The sequence below is a fragment of the Triturus cristatus genome, chromosome 4_2 (genome assembly GCF_964204655.1).
Source record: "Triturus cristatus chromosome 4_2, aTriCri1.1, whole genome shotgun sequence".
Taxonomy (NCBI): domain Eukaryota; kingdom Metazoa; phylum Chordata; class Amphibia; order Caudata; family Salamandridae; genus Triturus; species Triturus cristatus.
In genome coordinates this window covers 212,266,394-212,292,190 of record NC_140586.1, presented here as the reverse complement: position 1 = coordinate 212,292,190, position 25,797 = coordinate 212,266,394, and the positions used below count along the sequence as shown (strand labels likewise).

General features: G+C 47.4%; 1 protein-coding gene across 1 annotated transcript in view; it reads right to left on the bottom strand.

The window, feature by feature from the left end:
* Positions 1-25,797, bottom strand: part of SREBF2 (sterol regulatory element binding transcription factor 2) — a 236,024-nt gene that overhangs the window by 6,744 nt on the left and 203,483 nt on the right. The window contains exon 18 of the mRNA XM_085601233.1: positions 14,578-14,689. Within this exon, the coding sequence (XP_085457359.1) occupies positions 14,578-14,689 (112 nt within the window). The remainder of the gene's footprint in view (positions 1-14,577; positions 14,690-25,797) is intronic.

Sequence of the window (25,797 nt, the reverse complement as noted above, 5' to 3'; positions counted from 1 at the left end):
TGCGCAGGGGCTAAACCGCTTGCGCCGGCCTGTGGCTCTGGGTGGAACGTGGCGGACAGCCCTTCCGTAGCCACGAAAGGGGCAAAAAGAAGACTGCGCAGGGCGGGTGATGGGAAGGCCCAAGGACTTGGCCGTAGCCCAAGAGTCCTTGAAGGGCTCTAGCGTGTTGTCTGCTTTGTCACCGAACAGGCAACGGTCATCAAAAGGCATGTCCATGAGGGTAGCTTAGACATACCCGGAAAAACCAGTCGACCGCAGCCAGGCGTAGCGTCGACGGGCTACGGATGTTGAAATCGTCCTGCCTAGCGAGTCGGAGGTTTCTAGTCCACATTGTATGGTAAACGTGGCTGCGTCTCTCACTAATCAACTGCAAGGGAGAGCGCGGCCTGGGCCTCCTCGGGGCACTGGGGTAGCACCTGCGCTACCGTATAACAACACAGAGTGGGTGCAACGGCCCAACAGACATGCATTGTTTACCGACCGCAGTCCCAAGCTGGAGAAAGAAAACCTCTTCTTCCCATGATGGTTCAGCTTTTTGCATTCCCTATCAGGTGGAGCGTTCGGGAATGCGCCTTTGGAAGTCGAAGGTTGGATCACCAAGTGCTCAGGGTTTGGCCTGGACCAGGTGCCCAAAAGGATGTCAGTTAGGGCTTCATTAAACAGCAGCAGGGGCTCTGAAGAGCTCGCTGCCGGTTGAAGCACCTCTGCCAGAAGGTTGGTCCTGATCACCACCGTAGTTAGCCCGAGGTTGAGAGCCTCGGCGGCCCTACGCAACTCCACTGCGTAAGAAGCTCCCTCCTCCATAGCCACGGTAGGAGGGGACAACATGCCAAGGTCTTAGGAAGTATCCAGACCACTTGCATCCCCCAACTTCTCTCTCCATCCAGATCATACTCCAACTGGTCAGTTCTAGGGTCTCCAGACCCCACCCAGTCCTCCTCTGGTTGCCAATCTGGCCTGAAAGAACCAGGGTAGAACAGGGGTACAAAAGTACTCGTCTGTGTTGGTCCGGCTCCGTATCCACGTCGGGGTGTAGGCCAGGGTCGACGTCGGCTGGGGACACAACCGGCATCGGCTGCAGATGTGGTGCCAGTAGAATCGGCACCGGTGGAGGTGGTAGGAGGTTGACCGGCGCCGATCCGGATCCAGGCCTGGATCCAAGGAGCCCCTGTGGTGCAGAGGCCAAAGCCGCCGGCCTCAAAGGCCCAGGGCCCCCAGCCAAGTCAGTGGGCCGAAGACGTGCCAGCGGAGTCAGGCTGCCCAAAGATGGCATGCATCGCTTCGTAAAAACTTCAAAGCTGGGCAAGGGTCGTTCTGGGTCCCGGAAAGGGAAGGAAACTCAGAGCCGGCCCTTCGGGCTCTGGACGCGGTTCCGCGGGAGGGGCACCACCTGCATCCCTTGTCACATTGGCCGACGGACGGGGAGAAGTCGAAGAGCGACGATACTTCTTCGACGACTTCTTGTGCTTCGACTCACCTGAGGAGTGCGAAGACTCGGAAGACAAGTGGTGGTGGCTCCGCGACCGGGACCTCGAACGGTGTGGAGCGTACTGCCAGGCCTCGGGAGCTTTCCGGACCTCTCCCACAAAGACTTTGGATTCATGGTCCGGCAGTCAGAACACGAATTGGGATCATGGCCGCCTTCCAGGCACACGCGGTGCGGATCCGTCACCGACATCAGTTTTTGTCAGGAATGGCAAGCCTTGAAACCGGGCATCTCTAACGTGCACCAGGAGTCGAAGACTCAAATGGTGTCGACAAAAGTCGCCAAAAAAATCAGTCAAAAAGTGACTGGAGGTACCACTCTATCCGGATCAGCACTAGCTGGCGCGGAAAAAGAAAGAACCGACGTGAGAATGCAAGGGCGGCATCTCAGTAGCTACCGCGACGTCATCCTTGAGACCACGACGCCAACGACGAATGCAGAGCCGTCTGACGTCTCCTTTCGAAGCGCAGGGGTACTGCTGATGAAAAATTTCTCCGGATCCAGTCTGACGCCTGGGGGTAATGCTACAGGTAAGGAACCTATAACTAATTGTCTCTTTCAGATTTGAAGGTTTCAAAACATGATAATTTTATAAAATACAGTTTAAGTACCCCCTCACAATCTGCACTTCTTTCACTTTCCACTGGCCCTTAGCCTCCCTCACGTGCCGCTTCTTATATAATGATTAACATGACATGCCAGCATGATTGTTGGAAAATATGAAGCTTAAACCCCCCGTCTTACTGACCAAGCTAAGCCCCAGCCTTGTTCAGTTTGACACATCAGCCCGCCTATCAGCCTGCTTAAATCCAACAGCGTGTTTCATACAGAGGCACTGGGCATCCCTATGTCATTTTCTTTCTAGCAGCAGTCTGCGTCCAAGGGACAACGGTTCACATTTGGTGTGCTATAAAGTTTCCTGCGCTCATCTTGGAAACCACCTTCATTTCACAATGTCTGGAAGACTCTGGTGTTAACAGATGGGGTCACTGAGAAGGAAGAGGGGGACAGAGAGCTGAATGAAGGTCCAGCAATTTGTTCTCCCGAATAATGAATGATTCACTAAAGAGTTGCCATTCCTAGGGAAGAAGTGTGGTAAATGTCGTTTTTGGAAAATAGAGGAAGTCAGGGAGACTTGTACTTGATGCCCTCACACACCCCAAAGGTTGTCATGCTTCATCATAGGGAGCTGCTCCTCGTTGGGCCAGCACTGCAATGCCCTACGGGTCCCCCAAAGGGTCACTTTGGGGGAGGTTTTTGGTTTGTCTAGCCGTAAGGTGTGTGTGGGTCAGTATTGATCTGTGCCAAGTAGGTGGTGAATGGTGGGTTAAAAATTACTCGGAGGGTGTCCAGAGTGAGTATATTCAATAAAGAGGACCCTTCTGTCAAGGTTAAAAAACCAACAGGTTAGGTGCTGCTCAGGGGTAATTATGGCCCTTAGTAGCTGTAATAGTGTTGTGCTATTTATGAAAGTGTAATACAGTGGGTGGACATGTTTCGTGCTTCACGTGGTCTCAGGAGGAGAGCCCTAGTACTTCTTCAGTACCAAAAGGGGTGGTGAAGGTAATAGGCGAGTGAAAAGTGGCCTTGTCAATTGAAGTCACCCAAGAGCGTGCTGGTCACAATAGTTTTGTTGCCAGGCACAGTCTCTTGCACCTACCCCACCTCTTCGGGAGCAACTTAATGCAGCGCAGCAGCGGGCTGATTGTGGGCCTTTTGAAAAAATATAAGTTAATCACAGTGCCTGTCATGGGCTGTATTTAACAAATATTTTCAAAAGGCAAACCATCATCCCCACAGCCGCGCTCTATTTAGAAAAGAAATGCAGAAAGTTTAAAAGCACAAACGTGTGATTTCATATAATTCTGAAAGCACACCTCGTGTTTTTCAACAGCCCTGGAAATAGAAGGAAGTTTCGTTAGGAGCCCACAAATAGAGGGGGTGAAGTTAGGAGGGGCGGAGTGATCAGGAGTTAAATTACAAGAAGCAGAGTCTATGACAAGGCTTTAAATGGGCTGGGTCCTGCTGGGACTCAGTACAGGCAGTTCTAGAAAGCAGGTGCTGAGATGGGTCCCTATCGGGCTCTCCATTATTGCCCTCACCCTCAGGATGGAAAAATAAAAAGCTCAACTCTGCAGCAGTTCGCTTTTGATGTAACTTTTATTCTTTTGCAGTTTTATATAGTGCAAACTCAACCCAAGAGTGTTGGAGCGATTCATAGGATTATTAATATTATTTTTTGGGTATGAATGGGGAGATTAATTGATTTGCCCAGAATCACACGACGTTAAGCTGACCAGAGACTCAAAACCCATATCCTAAGTCGCCAGCTCGAGCATTAAGCCACAACCTCTACCACAAGAGCGGAAGTATTTTCAATATTATATAAAACTTCATGCAACAAGCAACCATTAACAAAGCCAATAGTCCTGGATTCTTGTAGGTATAATGTTACTTGTATTATATATCTGGATGCCATTACAGAAGCAGCAAAATATCAGTCGGGCAGCACACTATGCGAAGCACAGATTTTTAGCTTAATTGCTTTTAAGGCACGCCCTTAATTGCATTGGTCACGCCCATTTGAGAGGCCCCCTAGTTTTTTTTATCCCACTTAAAGCCTAAGGTCTACATGCGTGGTTAGGTTCTTGGTGTACATAGCCTTGGCTGCAGAGCGCAGAGACCTTACTCTGCTGCACACGGATAAACAAATTAGATGGAACATTCATTTGATAATGTTGGCTCGCTTCTTGGTGAGAAGATGCCTTGGTGAGTCAGTATTGTAGATAGCGGTAGACTCAGATTCTCATTTTCCAGAGGCGAGCGGCAAGAATCCCCATGCATTTGTAAAACGTCTGCAGTGCAGATTTGAGGCTGTATTGTATTGGTATTTCCCTACTGTGAACCTCAGGAGTTTGATGTTTCTTTGTTAACAGGATTCAAATATAGGTATCTTGGAGGCCTACTGAGCATAGCCAGTCCCCCCGAGTTGAGCGTAGGTTTGATGAAGAACCAACATTCTGAACTTTTCTTTGTGAACTCATTTGTTTGCTTTTTTCAGGTCTAAAAGGGGTGTGAATTTGTTTTACGATCCTTTCTTCTTCAAAAGAAAGTAAAAGAAATAAATACTCCTCCTTGGAGAGGTGTTGGGACCTTTTCCACTACATAATTTGTAGGAGGGTGGAGACTTCCTGAAGTAGCTTTTCCCAATGGAATAGGGATCATTTCTTTGGAGATACTTGAACCAGAGAGAGTATCCCTTCTCTACTATTCAAAACCCATTTGTTGTTGGTTATATTGTTCCACTCTTTCAGGTAAGATATTATGTTTCTCCCTACAAGAGTGGGTATCGGTGGAGGAAGAATGAATTCATTGCTTGCTACTGGTTGTTGGGTTAGTGGCCTGGGCAGAAGTTTGCTGACTTCCTCTGCCTCTCGATTGATGCCTGTACTGTTGATGCATCTGCTGCAGCTGTTGCTGCCCTTGAGGCAACTGAGGCACTTGAACTCTCCAATGGAAATACTGGAAGTTGTAGGGCCTATAGGAATGTCTCCTATATTCTAACCTATTCTCCAGACCACCCGCCCGAAGAGTGTCAAGCTCAGTTTTCATGCGAGAAATCTTATCAGCAGGAGCCAAATAAACTGGTACCTAAAAAAGGGAGGTTAGAAATTTTGAGCTAAGCTTCAGGTTTCAGCCCTCTTAGTCTAAGCCAGGAGAAGCGGCATAGCCCTACACAGTGACAGTATCCATGTGCTTATAGACCAGGGAGGGTTTTAAGAAACAGGATAAGAAGGCGCTCAAGCAGGTAAATGAGTAAATGAAGTAGAAAGAACAAAGAACAAATGCTTTACGGTGCGACAGGTCAGGGGGAAACCCAAAACCCCTGTGTAAGGTGTGGGCAAGAGCCCATGCCACAAAATTATGAACAAATCCTGTGCACACGTGACAATTCGGTTAATTGGATCACGGAAAGAACAACAAAGTTCAACAGAATGAAGAAATGTTGTTTTAATTCAAAAGATGAGTTTATCAGTACAAAAGGCGCCAGCCGACACGTGTTTCGTCAACAGTTAAAACACTGTGACTCTTCAGGGCACGATGAGCAATGTCATCCGGAAAAAACAAAGATATAAAGTGTGGATCAAGGAAAGGCGGTCAACCCATGGGTCCGAAGACCAGGAAAAAACCAATGGTCTGTAAATATCGATGCGACGATGTGTTTTGAAATAAGTTGTTGCCGAAGTGCGGGAGCCTGTATGTGGCGCTGTTAACTGGAAAGGAATCGCTGCCGAAGTGCGGGATGACATTGCTCATCGTGCCCTGAAGAGTCACAGTGTTTTAACTGTTGACGAAACACGTGTCGGCTGTTCATAGTATCCATGTGCTGCTAGTGTGGAGGCATTAAGTGCAGCACTGATGATCTAGCTGGATACCATCATTCCTTCGTTCTTAATCTCTTAAAAGTCTTCGCATCTGTACTTGGGATGGTCTTTCATGATCTACTGAAAAGAGTTCCAGCGTGACCGGTCATATCTTCGAAGGAGGGCTCAGGCACTCAAAGCTTTTGTGGAACCTGCAGAAGTACCACACACTTTTCTGCCCAGGGAATTTAATTTCTTACTTTCCTGGTCAGGAGGAACAACAGAACAAGAGAAAGGGGCATGCTGTTCTTGGGTAGAAGACAGAATGACTGAGTCCAGAGAAAGATCTGTGTGAAGAAATAATGTATCCTGATGTTATATTTCTTCTGTAGGCGAGATGGTGCAGTCTTAATAGATGCCGGAGTTAAAAATAATTCCATTGCTGGTTCTAAGAGACCTGGGACTAGAGGAAGCATCGGTCTGGAGCGGTGTCTCAAACATGACCGACGTAGTTGCTGTGGTAGTTGGCAAGTCAATTCAATTTGTAGGCGCCTCTTATAAGGACCTCTTGGAAAGCACTGATCTCGTTGGCAGGAGAGATCTTCAAAGCTGGAGAGTCTGATTGTGTAGGGGAATACAGAACAGAAGAGGAGGTTGTGTGTTAAGACCTTGAAAATCTCGATTGGGATGGAGAATCCAGTCTTCGCCTAAAGCGTGACTTACTTGGGAGATCTTGAGAAATTATGACAACAGTGTGATTATGATCTTGTACTTGACCTAGACTTGTTGGTCTGGTATGATGTGAATGACATCTAGTGCGCCTAGGTGGAGCTGCTACTGGTACCGTCTGAGGAGGAGTGACAGGTGGGTTTAGTGGCAGGATTACCACTGGATTTATTGGTAGTAGAGGAGGAGAAAGAGAACCCAACGGAACTTGCGGAAGTGTAGAAGAATCGGGAGGCGGAGAATCTGGTATGGTAACTGGAGAAGCAGATCTGGATGGACAATAGGCTCTGGAGTGATTCAGATAAGAGTGAGATATTTCATGCATGAAAACCTTTTTGCCGTGTAAGAACATTAGGACTCAACATCAAACCATGTTTTAATGTTGACCAATGTCTCTACATCGATGTACTGAGACATGGACGGTGCCCTCCTCCTCAACGTCTTATTTGTTCTTGACGTCAAACCAGCCCTTGTTGGGGAGCAAGTATGTGCTGCACTTCTTTTTGATGTTTAATGAGGACGTAGTTTCTCACTGGGACTTCTCCTTTTGCATCTCCCCCTGCGGTGGCACTGGTGGAGAGAACGGTCTCTCCTCACCTCTCAGATGTCTATCAAGCCAGGGAATCTTGCCTTGACCATGAGGGCAACTCTTCTCCCTCAAAGTACATATGGAGAGGGTCCTTTAGTGGTGACGTCTTGGGATCAAGTGAATCTGTCATATAGAATATAGATCATGTGCAGGTCTTTTTTGCCATTTTTCCTGCCACATTGTGGACTCTTCGCAAAAAGAGATGGCATTGTGCGAAAAAGTAGATATATTCCCCGTCAGGAAAATATCAGAAAATACTCTTCAGCCTACAAGATATTGAGTGAACCACTTTTTAAAAGGTTTCTGAAGTGAAAAATCCTTAAAAAGGCAGAGCTCTGCTCCAGCATCCCGTCAGCAGGAGCCAGGAAAAAGAACTGGGTAAACTGGCACATGTAGGGCAAGATAGGGCACTATAGGTCAGGGTGCCCTTAAAAGCACAGCATTGTATTCTCATTGATTTAATGCTGCACCCTATACAGGTAAATTGTCTTATCCTTCTTTATCTTGCATTTTAAAAGAAAGTAAAACGTTTGTGAAGGAAATTTAAAAAGGTCCCTTTTACCTATTTCAGTGACTTTCAAATATTGTGTGATTTCTTGCATCTTTTAAAGTAAAATAATGGAAATGGCAATATATATAGCCTGTCTTAAGGCTGCCCAAAAAAAAATATGGACTTTCTGGCCTTTCCAAATTAAGGCAAAGATAATGAAAAAATTAAATTTGAAAGACCTGCTCTAGGGTCTCAACAAGAGGACTGGGCTGTGAACTCCGCTCCGTTCGTGGAGTTTTCCCGCACTCCGCGTTCTGTGGAGCGGAGCTTTTCCTCGCTTGCCAACATTAAGTTGGCAAAAGAGGAAAATTCAACGCTAGACCACCTCCCAGCAAGATTTCTCAATGCGGGCAGTCTCGGTTTATCGCGACCGCTCGCGTTGAGAAACCATCCGTTCACATTGAGGAATCTGCTGCTCAAGTAGAAAATCTTCTCAAGCGGCAGAAAGAAGCAGCGCCCTCTTGCGCTGCGTATGGTGCCATTTGCGCAGATTTTCCAGCGTAGGACAACCATCCGGAGCTACAAATCAGCGCGAACAGCACAACCTAATGCACTCCGCCGCTTACAGAACTCCGCGTAGCGTAGCAGAGTTTCCTGGTCACTTCGCAGAGTCCCACGTAGCGAAACACCGACCAGGCCTACTCCCTAAATGGGTCGGTCCATTTTAGTGCTTATGATTTCAATGGCGATCCCCTGAGAGAGAATCTATATTGACTGAAATTTCTGTCAAAAAAACAGAAGTGCTCTGAGATTCTACTAACATGAGTCAGAAAAAAGAACTGACTCCGTGAAGCAAATGCACAAAAGAGTGCACCATGGGTAGGGGAAGCTTCTGGAATCTTAAAGGAACAGGATACCTAAATCACAGATTTCAGTTGAGGCCTATCAAGCTGCATTTTTCCCTTCACGTTAAACGCTTTCAACCCCTTTGGAAACTAAGGTGCTGCAATGCAGATATGAAATGGGGGATTTTTCAATCACTGAGACAAACTAAGGAGAAATGTTCACCTTTGAGAGGTCCTTAAAATGTGGTGTTCATTGTATGGACACTGGCACCCTGTACTCACATTCAATATATAACTATCAATGGATATCCTATGAGGCAGAACCAGTTCTACACTCAGTGAACAGTAAGTTCCTTGTAGACGCAGTACTTTTGTAAAGTCTAGAGTAGTGGAAGTTATATTCTAACCTGTTCAAAGGAAAACCATTTGCAGCATCCATAGGCGCAGCCTACACTAGTGGCAGATTTTCCACTCCATAACAGGATGTGTATTTGTTAACATATGTTCACCCTTGGGACATCTTGATGCTGAATTATTGTTACCCAGCTCAATGACGCTCATTATCAACCTCAGAAGCATGAAAGACTGCCTGCACCTGTTTGCTGTCTGGCTCAGAGGATGCTTTAATCTACTGAGCCACCAGACCTGGCAGTGGGTGGGTGGGTGAACGTCTTATTTAGGCCATCTATTGTTCAGGGCTTTGAGGAACAAGCAGGAGCAAAAGCTACATGTCAACCTTCAGGAACTGCAGGTAGTAAAGGTAGCTTTGAATTTCTTTCGCCTTCATCTTCAGGTAAAGCAGGTGCAAGCAAAAGGGACTTGGATCACCTCCCTTGCGTCAAGAGGCCGTAGAAGGGTCTGTCAGAATCTAAGGTAGTAGTGAAGGACAAACTGATGGCCAATTATTCAGACAACTCTCTGTGAACCACAGGATCGGTCTCTTCCTATTTTCCACGTGTAGGGCTTTCTCGACAGTGATATTTTTGTAACAGTCACAGAATATACCTACATTTTCCCTCCTGTAACCCAGACTGCACTTACATCATTCCGCCTCTACCACTGGTGCGGTGTCACTCAAAGTCAAATGAAATCAGGACCAAGAAATCCTCACTGCAGCCGACTGGGTCAGGAGACCGGTATCCAGATTGCTTACATCTCAGATTCTGTCCTCCTCATCGCCTCCACTTTGAGAGGACCTTCTGAAGAAGAATGAAGGATAGATTCTGCAACCCAATCTAAAGAATCTGTCTGTAAACTTGGAACTTGAGTGGCTCACTTTGGCATCATGTACTACCTTTTGAGGAAGTGGTGGAGGTCCTGATGTACACATCCTTAATGGATAACCTTCCATTAAGGGTGTGTATTTTAGTATGTTGACCATCTTATCAGCATGGTACCGACAGACGAGAGAAATCCTTAGTTCCACTGCAGACAGAGTTAGCCTATACCCTGCTTTTCACAGTTTCTTTAGCAGAGAAATAATTAACCTCAGCATGGTCAAGGGCTCCCTAGCAGTCATCATGCGGAATCTTTTATCTGTTAACACCAATTAAATGTTCTCTCTTTATGCTACCAGTTATTTGTTTTTTGAAATGCTTACATAAAAAGTTAATAGCAACTGGATTTCAAATGCCTGAGAGGGACTTCAATTTATTGAAGACTTTTCAATGGGGTAGCCATTCAAACCTTTACATTATAGCTCTCTAAATTATCTTTCTTGTAAAACTGATTTCCTTCTTGCCATCGCATCTGCCCAGAAGGAGAGCGAGCTGCAAGCTTTGTCAACATCTCCTGCATACACCACATTTTAAAATGACGAAGTCTTCAGGCCAAGCTTTTGTTTCTTCAAAAAGAATTTCTAATCTTGCAGGCTGTTTCGCTACCCTCTATTCTAACATCCTCCCAATTTCTCAAAAAAAGATGAATGACTTCAGGCGCTGGGTTCATGAAGGGTCTTGAGCCCCTATATTCACAGTACAATCCTTCAGAATTTACATCAGTGTGATAATGGGATTTCAAGGGTCTTAGTTTAGTAGAGCAATCAGTAAAAAGACCATGGCAAGGTAATGTTCTCTTGCATGTGGGATACTACTCCAAATAAGCAGGTAAGCAAGCCCCCTGATTTAACTACCAGGTAATCCTAACAGTTGAGCTTACACAGAGGGGTGTTGCAGCTGAGACCACTTGCAAAGATGCCACTTGGCCTTCTGTCCACTGCTAAGCTCAACACTCTTTTCTGGCTTGAAAACAAAGGGCAACCTCAGAAAAGCAGAGTGGTGTTGCAATCCTTTGCTGTAAATTTTAGTGCCATCCTCAACGCTCCTCCCGTGCCAGATGCTGGGGTAGTGGTTCACTCATCTTTATGGTAGAATTGCAATTATGAGAACAACTTAATTTTGTTTCTGATATAGCTGTTCTCGCAGAACTTTTATCATCCATCCTCATCCCTTGAGGATTTTGAATACTAGGTTTGTCATTAATGTCCTTTGGTAGTGTTCTATACAACCCTTACTTTACTGGCAGTGTCGAAAAATGTGGGCAGAAAAGGTACAATATTCCCAACCCTGCAGAACAGAGAAAAGCTGGCAAGGGAAATGCAAGGTGCACTCTAGATTGCAGATGGACCAAACGTTTAGCCCTCGTCTGGTTCATCCTGACCAGACATGCATCTATGGGCCGTTTAAAGCCCTTGACTGCCTTAGTCCCACATAATAACATGTCAATTTACTACTTGAACCCTCATCAACTATACCATCCTGAGAGAGGTTAATGTCCCATTTTTTGGGCCACATGTATCATTATTTCAAACAGCGATTACCTAATTGCAATTCTCTATGAATTGCAATTTGGTAATCGCTATTTGAATGTTTGAAACTCCATGAGTTTCATTTAGCGATTCCTAGGGGGTTGCAAATCAACCTACCTCATGAATATTAATGAGGTAGGTCGCTATTTGCGACCCATTAGGAATTGCTAAAATCACGGGGATGGTGGCCTGTTGGGATCAACATACCACCACGTCCGTGATTGCTTTTAAATAAAGCAATACTTTTTTTTGTAAATGAAGCCTGTTTTCCTTAAAGGAAAACTGGTTGCGTTTAAAAATGAAAAGTTTTCTTTACATTTTTTCACAACCGGCAGTGGCCTGTGGGACCACTGTCTGCTCTGCAAAAATGTTTATACTAACATGCTCAAAGAGGAAGGGGTCCCTTGGGGAACCCTTCCCATTTGCGAATGTGTTACCACCTACTTGAAGCAGGTGGTAAAATGTGAATGCTTTGCAACTGCATTTCGGTTGTAGAACATTCTTACATACCACTGAGACACCCTAAACAAGCCCTTCCTAATACCAAATCGCAAAACCTATTTGCGATTCGGTGATAGGTTTCCCAAATCGCAAATAGGATTTGGTACACTGGAAAAGTCTTTTTGCGTTCGTAAATGGGCCGATTATGCGAATCGGCCTGTTTGTGAACTCAAAATAGCTTCATACATGTGGTCCTTTGTCTTGCAAGTCTTACCCACATGGTTCATATTGGAAATGTGCCTTTTCTGCAGGGGCACCCCAGATTCTTTTTTGCCTTTTTGCTGAACTTTGTTTCTGCTGACTATACGACTTCGTGCACTTTACCCCTACTAACAAGTGGAAAAGCGCATGGGATCCTCCTTTCAACATGGTAAAATGGTATACACATTATTGGTTTATTTAATTTAGCTATAACTTCCTAGTATGTGGTACCAAGTGTACCCAGGGCGTGTAAATTAAATGTGACTAGTCGACTGGAGCGCTCGTACCACTCTCTGTAGTAAGCTCCTAGTATATGGTGCAACGTGTACCCAGGGCCTGAAATTAAATGCTACCAATGGCCTGCAGCACTCATTGTACCACCCACTACAGTAGCACTGTAAACCCTGTCTCCAGAACTTACTACTGTAGCCTGGCTGCAAGGTAGTTAGCAACTCAAATGGCACCTACACCAGAGGACTTAGACGTGAACGACCCTGATCGTACTGAATCCGATGAGGTCTTAAAGCAGAGACAGCAATAAGCTTGCGTAGGTAGAAGGTTTCACCATACTCTTCTTTAGTATCCATATATTAAATGTGCATGTCAGCTGACCTTGTGCACCTTCATCCACGGACTGATCTTCACCACACAAAAGAATGCCTATATTTGGTAAAGATCTGGGTCATCACCTTTGCTGTTAACCCTCCTGCCCTGAGGATGCATATTTTAGGAGCGTACTTTGAGTTTCAATGGCCCTGGTGAGGCCATCAAGGATTGTAGAAGACACACAATTGATGGACGGAATGCAAAACAAATCAAAACATTCACCCCCAGTCAAGAGATCTGGGTTAAATCCATCATTCTTTTGCTCACCATGCCACCCCAGTTTAGACCTGGCTATAAATCAGTCTTGACCCTGTGCTTGTTTCCAGTCCAGGGAGGACCTGGCCTGGGAGTTTAGGCTGGACTGTTACAATTGGGCACAGGGTCAAGACTGATTTGCATACGGCTGGGTCCAAACTGGAATGGCATGGTGAGCAAAAAAAACGATGGATTTAGGCCCAGATCTCTGTACTGGGGTGAATGTACGACATTGTTCTGCATTCAGTCCATCAATAGTTCTATTTGCATCAAGGATTGTAGAGGCGCAATAGATGACAGCGCAATAGATGACAGACAATGGTTCTGTGACTGTCAACAGATGCGTCATTGATGCTGTATGCTGTACTTTTTTTGAAAGAGTGGGTGTTCTCTTGGTCACAGGGTGGATGGTTGTCTTGACTTTGCCAGCACCACAGGTCAACCTGCTGTCGCCAATCAACTACTACTGGTTGTACTGCATCTGGAGAAATTTGACATGTTTTATGCGGTACGTCAGATTCTTAAGTCACTGACCCTCTGGTCTTCTAAGTGTGTTCCCTAAGCAGCTCACTCTCCTGCCAGCCACATGCTGGTGATGTCTGACCAGATAGCTTTCCCCTAGTAGCAGGGAGAGAAGGTACCTTAGTCGGTGCAGAAGTCTTAGATTTTGTCTCCTGAGAAGCTGACTTAGCAGCTCTTGCTTGATCTTCAGAGGAGGATTCTGCCTTCTCCTCAAAGACTGCCGAAGACACCCTGTCAGTCTGTGTCTTTGTGGGTAAAGTCTTGCAAATGTCAAATTTTTAAGGTTTGTCACCAAGGTGCAGGCAGTTTAGGCACTTGGTATGAGGATCATCCATGTACATTTTTCTTTTTCAAAGGCCTTCCGATCCTTAAACAGAGATTTCCTTCTTCAAGTCTCTGTAAAAGCCCTTGATGGTGATAGAGTTAAGTATACTCTCTTTCTGCTAAAAAGTGCAAGCTAGATAAAGAAAAATACTCAACCGAGAAAGAGCTCCAGATGATACCCTTATAATAAAATCTGGAAGTTGTATGCGTCTGTCAGGAGAAGAGCTGTGGGTCCTGGCAGCTGACTGGCTCAAATTAGGATCACTTCTAATGATTTGCACAGGCTGTATATGTTGTCGATGGCCTTACTAATGTTGCGGACTGTAAGGGTACACTGCTATGCTAACATTGATTTCAAAGGGTTCTGAGTCTGACAACAAGGAATAAGTGTAGCATGCGACTCCATGGAAGATCAAATGCTGGAGAACAAGACTGATATTTCTTTCAACTTAAACACAAATTAGGCAATATAGCAGATTCAATAAACCATACACATGCTGCATGGTTGAAACTAAGTAGGGGATACAAGTGGCAGGGATAACTTCACACAGCAAATACTGAGAGAAAGGAGGAGTGGTATCTGAAGTCAGAACACATACACTTGTTCAAGATGCCCTCATTCCAAACCGATGACAGCCAGCAGATTCCCTACTCACCCCCAAGGAAATTAAATCCCCCTGATATGGGGGGCATACTGACCTACATTCAGATAAACCCTCCATTATTTAAGGCTAGCGCCTTCTTTAACTGAAAGCAGAACCTCTTCTGTCCTGACCATCATAGCCCAATTGCACCATCCAGTCATCTAGGAAACCATCCCCTTCAGTGAGGTAAATTTACTTCAAGATAATTTCCTGTTTACCGTGTTTGTTGCTCTGGGGGGCACGCCTCCGCAGACTGTGCTCAAGCAGCTGGTGGGTGCGCGTGGGGCTGGCTCCAGCCATCAATCGCACAGTAGCCTCGTGCAGAAATACCTAACGAGTCAGGAAGGATTGAAGACCTTATCACATTGAGACTAACTGCTTATTCATTGTACAGCAAAAACAATTAAGGACCACTTTACGCTCACACACAGACAGAGCATTCATCTACCCCAAGCACAGCAGTTAAGAAAAAGGAAAATATTACTTGCACTGTAACCATCTGTTGGATGCATCTGGTGCTATAGAAACACATGTTGTGCATTATTCGGCCATCTAGTGTTGAGTCTGGATGTTTTCTAATTGTTTTGTTTAAGTCTTCGGTACCAACATCTTGTTACTCTCCCCAAGCCTACAAATGCACAAGGACAATGACTCCACCTGCGATGGGTTTTGCCCCCAACAAGTGACGTATGGAAGTGGAGGGTAGTGAAACAGGACAAGAAATGTGTACAATGTACTGTGAAGAAAATAGCCAACTCAATAAACTGACATAAAAAGGGGAAACCACTTTAGGAAGAAATCTAGTATTTTATAACAAAACAACTCTAGCCTTATGAACCAGAATCACAGGTTCCTCGACTGTTAGTGCTTACCATTTGCTAACTTTGCTTAGTGAGGTGTTTACAACCTGAAAGGATACTTTCCACAACAGGAACTGCTTGTCACAAGAGTGTAGTGGTTTTAAACACAGGTCCCAATATCCTTCTAAACACACAATTAAGGTCCCTTGTAGGGGCTGGTGGGGTTCCAGGAGGAAAATTAGTTTAAGCCTCTCCCTAAAAGATTTACAGACATGGATTTAGAACAAAGAAGAAGTCTGTGCTCTGTTCTGCATATAAGCTGTAAAGCATATAGATGCAGTCAAAAGGAAATGTATGCTAACTCAGCTTTCTGAAGATGCAGTAGCAAACAAATACAAGTTCTGCATTGATGAACAAGTTACTTACCTTCGGTAATGCTATATGTCGTAAAGACTATCTAGCCGCAGATGCCTTACCATAGAATTATCCCCAGGCATCAGACTGGATCCGGAAATCTTACGTGAGCAGTACGCGCCTGGAAGACAAATGTGTGGTGCCTATATAGGAGAGACCCCAGCGCACTGACCTCAGTTTCTTTTTGCAACTTTCCACACTAGGAGCGTGGAGAACACTGACCACTGATGTGGATAGCTAGGGCCCTGGAAGGGTAACAGCCCTGATCCTAGACATCTGTTTGCACAGCGTAGAGGATGGGTGGATCAGTAAGCAATTTACAGCTAGTCTCTACCATATAACACATTACCGAAGGCAAGTAACTTGTTCATCTGATAAACACCTCTAGCTGTAGATTCCTTACCTTAGAATAGATACCCAAGCAATACCTTCCAGCAGGTGGGTCTGCGAATAGAATTTAAACCATAAAGTACTGCAGGACCGAAAAGGCAAAGTGCCCATTCTGATAGATCAGACTGTCCATGCAATAGTGTTTGGTGAACGTGTGCAGCGAGGCCCACGTTGCTGCTTGGCAGATGTCCAGGAACTGAACTCTGCATGCTAATGCAGTGGTCACAGCCTTTGCTCTGGTAGAAGGAGCACATAAACCGTCTAGGGGTTGCTTCTTGGCCAATGAGTAGCAGATTTTAATGCAAAGCACGATCCATCAGGAGATGTTCAGATTCTGCACAGGTTTCCCTTTCTTGCCCGACATACCTCATGAAGAGTTGATCGTCCACCTCGAATGGTTTTATGCGATCGAGGTAGAACAAAGCAGCTCTTTTTTGGTCCAGCTGGTGGAGACTGTCCTCTTCCTTAGAGGGAAGAAGTGTAGCGTAAAAAGTAGGAAAATTGATAGACTGGCCTATGTGGAACTGGGTGACAATCAACGGCAAATAGGATACTCTAGTCCAAAAGAGCTACTTCGGAGGGGGGGTGGGGGGGGGTGGGGGGGGGGGAAAGAGATATCGGGTAGGCTGAGAGGACATTGCCTGTGACTCACTCACTCTCTGGGCAGATTTAATTGCCACTAAAGCACAAGTTACTACTTGTGTAACGATATTTTTGTAAGAGACATTAGTTAGTGGTAGATTCCTTACCTTAGAATATCCCCAGGCAGACTGGATCCGGAACGTTTTCGCTAGCAGTACCCCTGCGCGTCAGTGGGTGGCGCCGTGTGGCTCCGCGTCCGTCGCTGGCGTCGTATGTGCCGAGATGACGTCATGGGACTACTTAGGCGACTCCGTTGGAAGGGGGGGGGACAGTGGAGAGCTGTGTTGAGTTGTTGTTACGAAAACAATAAAAAATGTTAAAAAAAAAAAAAAATGGGACTACTTAGGCGCCACCCATGCGCGCTTAGGTCACTTCTGTACATGACTTTCCGCGCCAGGAACGCAGAGCCATGCAAGAAACAGACCACTGGTGCCAGTAAACTAGGGCCCTGAAAGGGATGACCTTAACCTTAGAATCAGTATGCTGAACGGGTACGATGGTTGGGGCGGTAAGGATTCTAGTACTAACTAATGTCTCTTACAGATATATTGTTACACAAGTAGTAACTTGTGCATCTGAAAGACACGTTAGTGATAAGATTCCTTACCTTAGAATAGATACCCCAGCAATACCAACCCCGGTGGTGGTTCTGCAAATAGATTACACCAGAAAGTCACAGAGAACAGAACGGCCAAAGAAGTCGTTCCTCTGGCTTGACTGTCAAGGCAGTAATGCTTGGTAAATGTGTGCAGCGAGACCCATGTAGCTGTCTGACAAATATCCTGCAAGGGAACGCCGCGTCCCAAGGCAGTAGTGGCTGCCGTTGCCCTGGTAGAATGGGCACGTAGCCCTACAGGAGGCTCCTTCTTAGCCAACGAATAACACGCTTTGATGCACAGAACGACCCACCGAGACATGGTACGTTTGTGAACACCCCGACCTTTTTGGCACCCACGTAGCCAACAAAGAGCTGGTCATCCACCCGGAACTGCTGTGTGCGCTTCAGATAGAACGAGAGTGCGTGTTTTGGGTCCAAACGGTGGAGCCTCTCTTCCCCTTTCGAAGGATGCGGAGGTGGAAAGAAGGTGGGCAAAGTGATGGTCTGCCCGATTTGGAAGGGCATGACAACCTTTGGCAAAAAAGAAGGACGGGTCTTTAAAACCATCTTGTACGGATGAACAGAAAGGAAAGGAGGTTTAGAAGAAAGAGCCTGGAGCTCACTCATTCTCCTGGCAGAGGTGATAGCTACCAGGAAAGCCGTCTTGAGAGTAAGACGACGTAACGGACAGGTATGAAGGGGCTCAAAAGGAGCGCATATCAGATAGGTCAAGACAAGATTTAAGTCCCATTGAGGCATTATGAAAGGCACAGGAGGAAACATGTGCGTAATGCCTTTCAAGAAACGATTAACAACCGTGCACTTAAAGACAGAAGGCTAATCTGGAAGCCTTAGAAAGGTGGAGATGGCCGAAAGATAATCTTTGATAGTGCCCAGAGCAAAGCCCTCCTGGGCCAAGGATAGTAGGAACAGAAGGACCTCAGAAAGAGGGGCAGAAAAGGGATCCACAGACTTTGCTGTGCACACTGCCACAAACTTGTTCCACCGGCAGGCGTATACAGTCTTAGTGGAGGGAAATTTGGCTGCCAGAATGACATCACAGACTTTGGGAGGAAGATCGAAAGCTGTCAACTGTTGCCGCTGAATCTGCACGCATGGAAGTGGAGGCTGGACAGGTTCGGGTGGAGGACCGTCCCCAGCTGCTGCAACAGAAGATCCACCCGAAGAGGCAGGCGGATCTGGGGATCGATCGCCATGCTGAGTAGCTCTGGATACCAGTATCTTCGTGCCCAATCCGGAGCAACAAGGATGACTTGGGCCGGGTCGTGCCGAATCTTCTTCAGCACTCTGGGCAGAAGTGGTATAGGCGGAAAGGCGTACAACAGACCGCAAATCCACTCGCGACAAAAAGCGTCGCTGAGCGAGTGCCGCCTTGGAAATTCCAGCGTGCAGAACTGAGGACATTGCGCGTTCTCTTCGGTGGTGAATAGATCTAACCAAGGCTCTCCCCACTGCTGAAGGAGACCTTGCGCCACCTCTGAGCGAAGACACCATTCGTGATCCAACAAGCACCGACGGCTGAGTTCGTCCGCCCTGGCATTCAAAGAACCTGCCAGGTGTTGAAGCACCAAGGTAATGCCTTGATGTTCCAGCCACGTCCAGAGGCGCAGAGCCTCCTGACATAGGGTCCACGACCCCACCCCGCCCTGTTTGTTGCAATACCACATGGCATTGGTGTTGTCCGTGAACACCTGCACCACACTTCCCCGAACAAAGGGAAGGAATGCCTTCAGTGCAAGTCGGATCGCCCGCAGCTCCAAAAGGTTGATATGGAGCCGGGACTCTGCCGGAGACCAGAGTCCTTTGATCTCCGCCTCTCCCAAGTGGCCTCCTCCTCCCAGGAGGAACGCATCCAGCCCCCCTTGGCCAAGAGGGTCGTAACTTCCTGCTGGAGGGTTGGTAAGTGTTCCCCCCGACATGCGGTGGTACCGAGGTGGCATGGCTGGAGGGGTGGACTGAAGGGAAGGGAGTAACCCTTGTGGATGATCTGCAACACCCACTTGTCCGATGTGATAGCGTGCCAGTGGGGGAGGTGATGGCTGATCCTGCCACCCACTGGCATGGGGCACTCAACAAAGCTCGGATTAGGAAGGTTTGGAGGTAGAAGCAGCGAGGCAGAGGTGGACTGACCCCCATGCGGATTCCCAGACCCACCCCTGCGGAAGCCACGTCCGCGCTGAGGCTGAGTCTGCACAGGCTTGCTGAAGGAACGTGCCTGGGCGCCCCTGCCGTGGTCACGAAAGGAACAAAAACCAGGAGTGGCTGGGCTTTTCGTGGAAAGACCTAAGGACTTGGAAATAGCCCGCGAGTCCTTAAAACGCTGCAGCACACTGTCGGCCTTATCGCCAAACAGGCAGGTGCCATCAAAGGGCATGTCCATGAGTGAACTTTGCACATCTGGCGAGAGCCCGGTTGATATCAACCAGGCGTGGCGACGGAGCGCCACAGTCGAAGAAATAGCTCTACCTGGTGAGTCCGCGGTGTCCAAACCACACCGAATGGCGAACTTAGTCATATTTTTACCCTCAGCAACAGCCTGAGACAGCACGGCTTGGGCCTCCTGAGGACACTGAGGCAACACCTGTGCAACGGCATCCCACACCGCTTGTGAATAGCGGCCCAAGAGGCATGCAGTATTCACTGACCGCAGCCGTAAGCTGGCCGAAGAAAACAACCTTTTGCCGAACTGCTCCAGCTTCTTAGAGTCCTTATCCGGCGGAGCCGTGGGAAAGGCACTCCGGGACGTCGAAGCCTGGATGACCAGGCTCTCGGGCATAGGATGAGTGGTCAGAAAGGCAGGGTCACCCGGCGCCGGGCTATGACGCCTGGCAACATTCTTATCCACCGGGGCCTGTGGCAGGCCACGACCAAGTGGCCAGTAAGACGTCAGTGAGGGCGTCTTTCAAATGGCAGCAGGGGCTCCGACGAAGTGGACACCGTCTGAAGCACCTCAGTGAGGAGATTAGTCTTCACAGCCACCGTCGGGAGATCAAGGTGGAGGACCTCTGCGGCCTGACGGAGCACCATCGTGTACGAAGCACCCTCCTCCATGGTGATCAGAGGAGAGATCAAGGCCGCCCGCCTCCTCTAACTCGTCCACCCAGTCCTGCTTGGAGTCACACTGACGAGCAAGAGGGTCCTCAGACCCCTCCCAGTCGTCCTCCCCCTCTGCCGTATGTGGGACAGACTGTGGCGGCAGGGACCAGAGAGGGAGCAAACAGTGCCGGGAACGGCGCTGGACGGGGACCAAACCGGCGCAGTGTCCCAATGCGGATCCCAGGTAGGGATAAAAGTGTCCGAGAACCTGGGCAGGGGCGGAACAAACGGTATCCACTGCGGAGCCGGAGCCGAGGGCGGCACTGGGGCTGGAGCCGGTGGCGCCGTTGGCCCAACAGGGGATCTGGACACGGGACCGCAGGGGCACAAAGGCAGGCCGGCGGGAGCCCGGGACCTAAACAGGTGGTCCATGGTAGCAACAAATTCTTGCACCTGTGCAGGAGTCGCCGACGGACCCGGGTAAGGTGGGTAGGCCACGGGACTCCCGGGCTTCGAAGGAGCCGCAGGGACAGAGCCCATGTCCCCCTCGTCCGCATTCTTGGTTCTACCGGGGGGGGGGGGGGGGGGGGGGGGGGGAGTGGTGGTGGACGGACCTCCGAGAGCGACAACGCTTCTTCATGTGTCGTCTCTTCCCCGAATCCAAGGGTGAAGACTTGGAGCCAGAGGAGCGCTGGCAGTCCCACGAGCGTTCTCTGGAGTGGCACCTGGACCTTGAACGGCACAGGGACGAGTGCCGGACCTCAAACAGCTTCCGGCGCCGCTGCCTCAATGGCCAAACAGTCCATACAGGCCCGATTGTCGTGGTCGCGCTCCTGGCAGTAGAGACAGACGTCGTGGGGGTCCGCCACCGACATATTGTGACAGCAAGCCCCACAAGACTTAAAACCAGGCATCCCTACGGCACCAAAGTAGACTCAAAATTACAGGAGACAAAAAGTCTCAAAAAGATAGTCAAAAAGTGACCAAGGTACGTGCTCTAACCGGATCTGCGCTTACTGGTGTGGAAAAAGGGAGAACTGACGTCAGCGTGCATGGGTGGCACCTAAGTAGTCTCCGTGACGTCATCTCGGCGCATACGATGCCAGCGACGGACGCGGAGCCGCACGATGCCACCTACTGACGCGCAGAGGTGCTGCTAGCGAAAACTTTCTGGATCCAGTCTGTCGCCTGGGGGATATTCTAAGGTAAGGAATCGATCACTAATGTGTCTCTTTCAGATAAGCTGTTTTGCTGGTGAGGAGCATAAAAGGACAAGAATAAAGCGGCTCAAAGAGAGTGTACATTAAGAAAGTATGAACCAAATTAAGGTCCTATCGAGGCATAACAAAGGAAGCTGGGGAAAATGTGTTGTAGACCATTTAAGGAACCTATTTATAATAAGGTATTTGGAGAGAGGGCTGATCTAGCAAGCACAGAATGGCAGAGATGGCATATAAAAAACCCTTTAAAGTGCCCAATGCAGAGCCCTGCTGGGGTTGGGTAAGGAATGCAGAGCCCTGCTGGACTAGGGTAAGGATAAACAAAAGAACCTGGAAAATGTGAGCAGATAAGGATCAGTCTGTTTCTCAGCACACAGTGCAACAAATTTATTCCAACAGCTGGCATATACAGTCTTGGTGGAGGGACGCCAGGCAGAAGGTAAAAAGCTGTCAACTGTCGCCGCTCAATCCCCATGCATGAAGGCGGAGCGTCAACAGGTTCGGGGAGAGAACCCTCCCCTGCTGCTACGTCATTCTTGGACACCAAAAAGTATCAGGAATAGCAACCACAACCTACTTCTGGCAATGGCACCCTCTTTATAGCTCCCTCAGCCAAGAGCTGCAACTTCCTGGCAAAGCAAAGGTAGCTGGTCCTCCGTCAGCCTGTTGTAAGTGTGGGGGGATAGTCGCAAAGGGGAGGGAGCAGCCCCTTCAGACAATCTGGAGAACCCAGCGGTCTGATTTCATTGACCTCCAGTGGTGCAGGTTATTGCGTATACTGGTTGCCCATGATGGTAAGAGATCAAACTAAAGAGGCTTTGGGCTCAGGCCTCTTCTCTCTCCAGGCCGCTATGTCCAGGGTTCCGTCCTGTCACACCACCACTTAGCTTCTGAGGCCGATCTCCTCTATCTCTTGGATTGAGTGCATTGCAACACTGTAGGAAGGTAGGATCCGTCTGCATAGTTAACCCTACTTTGTGCCTGGTGTTATGCTGTTTCGGACTAGTCTGACTGGGATCCTGCTGCTCCCCTAAAATGGTTATGGTGAGTACCTAGGTACATCCCAGATTGGCTACTGGTGTACCCTTACAAGTCCCTAGTATATGGTACTGAAGTACCCAGGGCATAGGTACACCAGGGGTCCCAATGGGCTGAAGCATGTATTATGCCAACCATGGGAGACCCCTCAAATTGTGAGTACAGGCCTGCCATTGCATCCTGTGTAAGCTGGTGCTATCACCATTTAAGACAGATATAAGTTGGCTTATATCTGCGGTCACTGCACTTAAAACCTATAAGTCACCCCTAAGGTAGGCCTTTCAATCCTGAATGCAGGGTGCTCGGTTCTAAGTGTGAGGGTGCACCTGCATGAGCAGGACACCCCTACAACCTACAGAGTCCATTCGCCCGGGTTGTAAGTGCATCAGCCATAAAACATATAGAGGGGTCATGCGTCATTACGCGATGACCATCTCTAAACTGGCTGTAACAAATTCCGTCATGTTTGGTATCAAACATTTTGGAATCATGGCCATACACTGTAAACGGTGTGGGAGGTATGACACAATGCGCTGTAAAGCTCCTCCGGGAGGCCCTCACAGCTCCCGGTACCAATCTTCCAGAGGATAAGTTACTTACCTGTAATCCTAGTTCTCTTCCAGGGGTATCCTCATCAAAGTCATAAGCACTGAATATTCCCACCCATGTGAGGGGACCCCGGAAATAATATAAATTATATATGAAAAACATATATATATATATATATATATATATATATATATATATATACACACACACACACACAGCTCTATATATATAAAAACATATTTTTTCTGATATCAATGCAGCTTTCATATAGGAGGCTTAAAACAATGCAATAAAAACACACAAACTGCTTTTGCAAGTATACATAATATATGAATAAAAAACACATGAGGGCAAGATGCATTGAACTCTGTTTTAAATGAGTAAAAACGCATGAGTAAACTGAAAAAGAAAAGCAGACATTGTTAGCCTACAGGCTGCATTGTAAAACAACACAGAAAATGAAAGTAATCTTTCATAAAAAGTGACACCGTGCCTTTAAGGCAGCCATGACCCCTAGCTTCCCATCATGCCCCAGGAGTGACAGTGGATCAGTTCTTTGTGCAACCCTGAAGATCAGGGCACCAATATAATATTTAACAGTGACAATCGCATTTGCCTGGGGAGGAGGGTGGGTTGCTTATGACTTTGATGAGGATACCCCTGGAAGAGAACTAGGGTTACAGGTAAGTAACTTATCCTTCTCTTCCAGGGGATCCTCATCAATAGTCATAAGCACTGAATAGAATAGCAAGCCCCACAACCACCTGCAGGCAAATGAAAAACAAAGTGATGCACTTAACAACAACCGAAAAAATCAGCTGTTGAACAGATCCTCAAGGAGGCCTGGCCTACTTGAGTGTCCACTCTAGTATCAGAGTCAAGACAGTAATGCCTCGTAAATGTATGCACTGATCTCCAATTGGCTGCTTTGCAGATCTCAGAGAGCGGTACATTATTGAGAAAAGCAGTCGCAGCCGCTTTCCCTCTCGTGAAATGCGCTTTTGGAGCGGACAAAAGAGGCTTCTGTACCAACTGGTAAGCCAATTTTACGCATAAGACTATCCATCTGGCGATGGACCGTTTTGATGCTGGGAAACCTGTTCTGACTGCACCATAATTAACAAATAGTCGATCAGACTTTCTCAATGGCTTCGACCTGTCAAGATAAAACGTCAACACCCTTTTAAGGTCTAACAAATGTAGAGCCCTCTCAGCTGGAGTGGAGGGATTGGGAAAAAAGGTCGGAAGAGAAATGGTCTGATTTACATGAAAATCGGACACCACCTTCGGAAGAAAAGAAGGATGTGTTCTGAGGACTACCCTATTGAGATGGAAGACCAAATAGGGCTCTTTTGAACAGAGGGCCTGAATCTCGCTCACCCTACGAGCTGAGGTGATGGCTACCAGGAAAGCTACCTCCCACGTAAGGTGTTGTAAGGTTGCTTTGTGGATAGGCTCAAAGGGTGGACCCATCAATTTTGAGAGTACCAAATTCAGCTCCCAAGGAGGCGAAGGAGGCCGGACCAGAGGGTCGACCTTCTTAAGACCCTGCAGGAAATACTTCACCACCTGTAGCTGAAAAAACTATGATTGAGAAGGAGAACGCCTGTACGCCGTAATGGCCGCCAGGTGTACCTTGATGGATGAAAATTTCAAACCTGCTCGGGCCAGGTGAAGCAAGTAGGGCAAAACTACCTCTTTCTGACCCTTGGTGGGACTACAATTATTTTGCACACACCAGATGTAAAAACGCTTCCATTTGCAAGCATAAGAGTGTCTTGTAGATGGTCTCCTTGCCTCGTTTAATATGGACATGCAGTCCTGTGGAAAGCCTAAATGCCCATACTGGAGGACCTCAGGAGCCATGTCGCCAAGTTCAGTGAGGGAAGGTTGGGGTGATGAATCCTCCCGTTCATCTTGGCCAGCAGGTCCGGTCTACACGGCAGTCTCTTGTGTGGGCAGATTGACAGATGCAGAAGGTCCGGGTACCACCACGGCCTTGCCAGTCCAGAGCAATAAGGGTAAGTTACTTACCTGTAATCCTAGTTCTCTTCCAGGGGTATCCTCATCAAAGTCATAAGCACTGAATATTCCCGCCCATGTGCGGGGACCCCGGAAATAATAAAATCATATATGTAAAAAACATACATATATACAGCTCTGTATATGTATAAACATATATTATTTTTTCCCCAAGCAAATGCAGCCCCTAAAAAAGAAGGCTAGGCAATGTATAAATACACATCCAATAATACATATAGGTATAATAAAACACCTAAATCTCTTTTTTTTTTTTATTTAATGAGGTAAACACTCATGAGAAAGCAAAAAAAGAGAAAACTGTGGGAAACACTGATCCACAACACATTGCTAGCCTGCAGGCTGCATTGCAATACAGCAAATTTTCATCCATAAAGGTTCACCTAGCAGCCATAACAGCATACAGGCGTTCGCCTTCGCAGCAGTCATTTTTTAAGTTGCAGGTGGTGAAGGATTTCTTGCAAGGTCTCAAGAAAGTCTATCCCCCTGTTAGACCTCCCTCTCCCTCTTGGGAAAAATACAGGATACTGACTTCTTCTCAGATATTAATAAGAGGAAGTCCAAAAAATTGCTATAATGCAAATAATTCTTGACTAAAAAGTCAAAAAGAAGAGAGCTGAATTCCAGGGTCCTGACTGAAGGAGCCGGAAAGAACAACTGACCTAACTGTCACCCCTGAGGCATGATGGG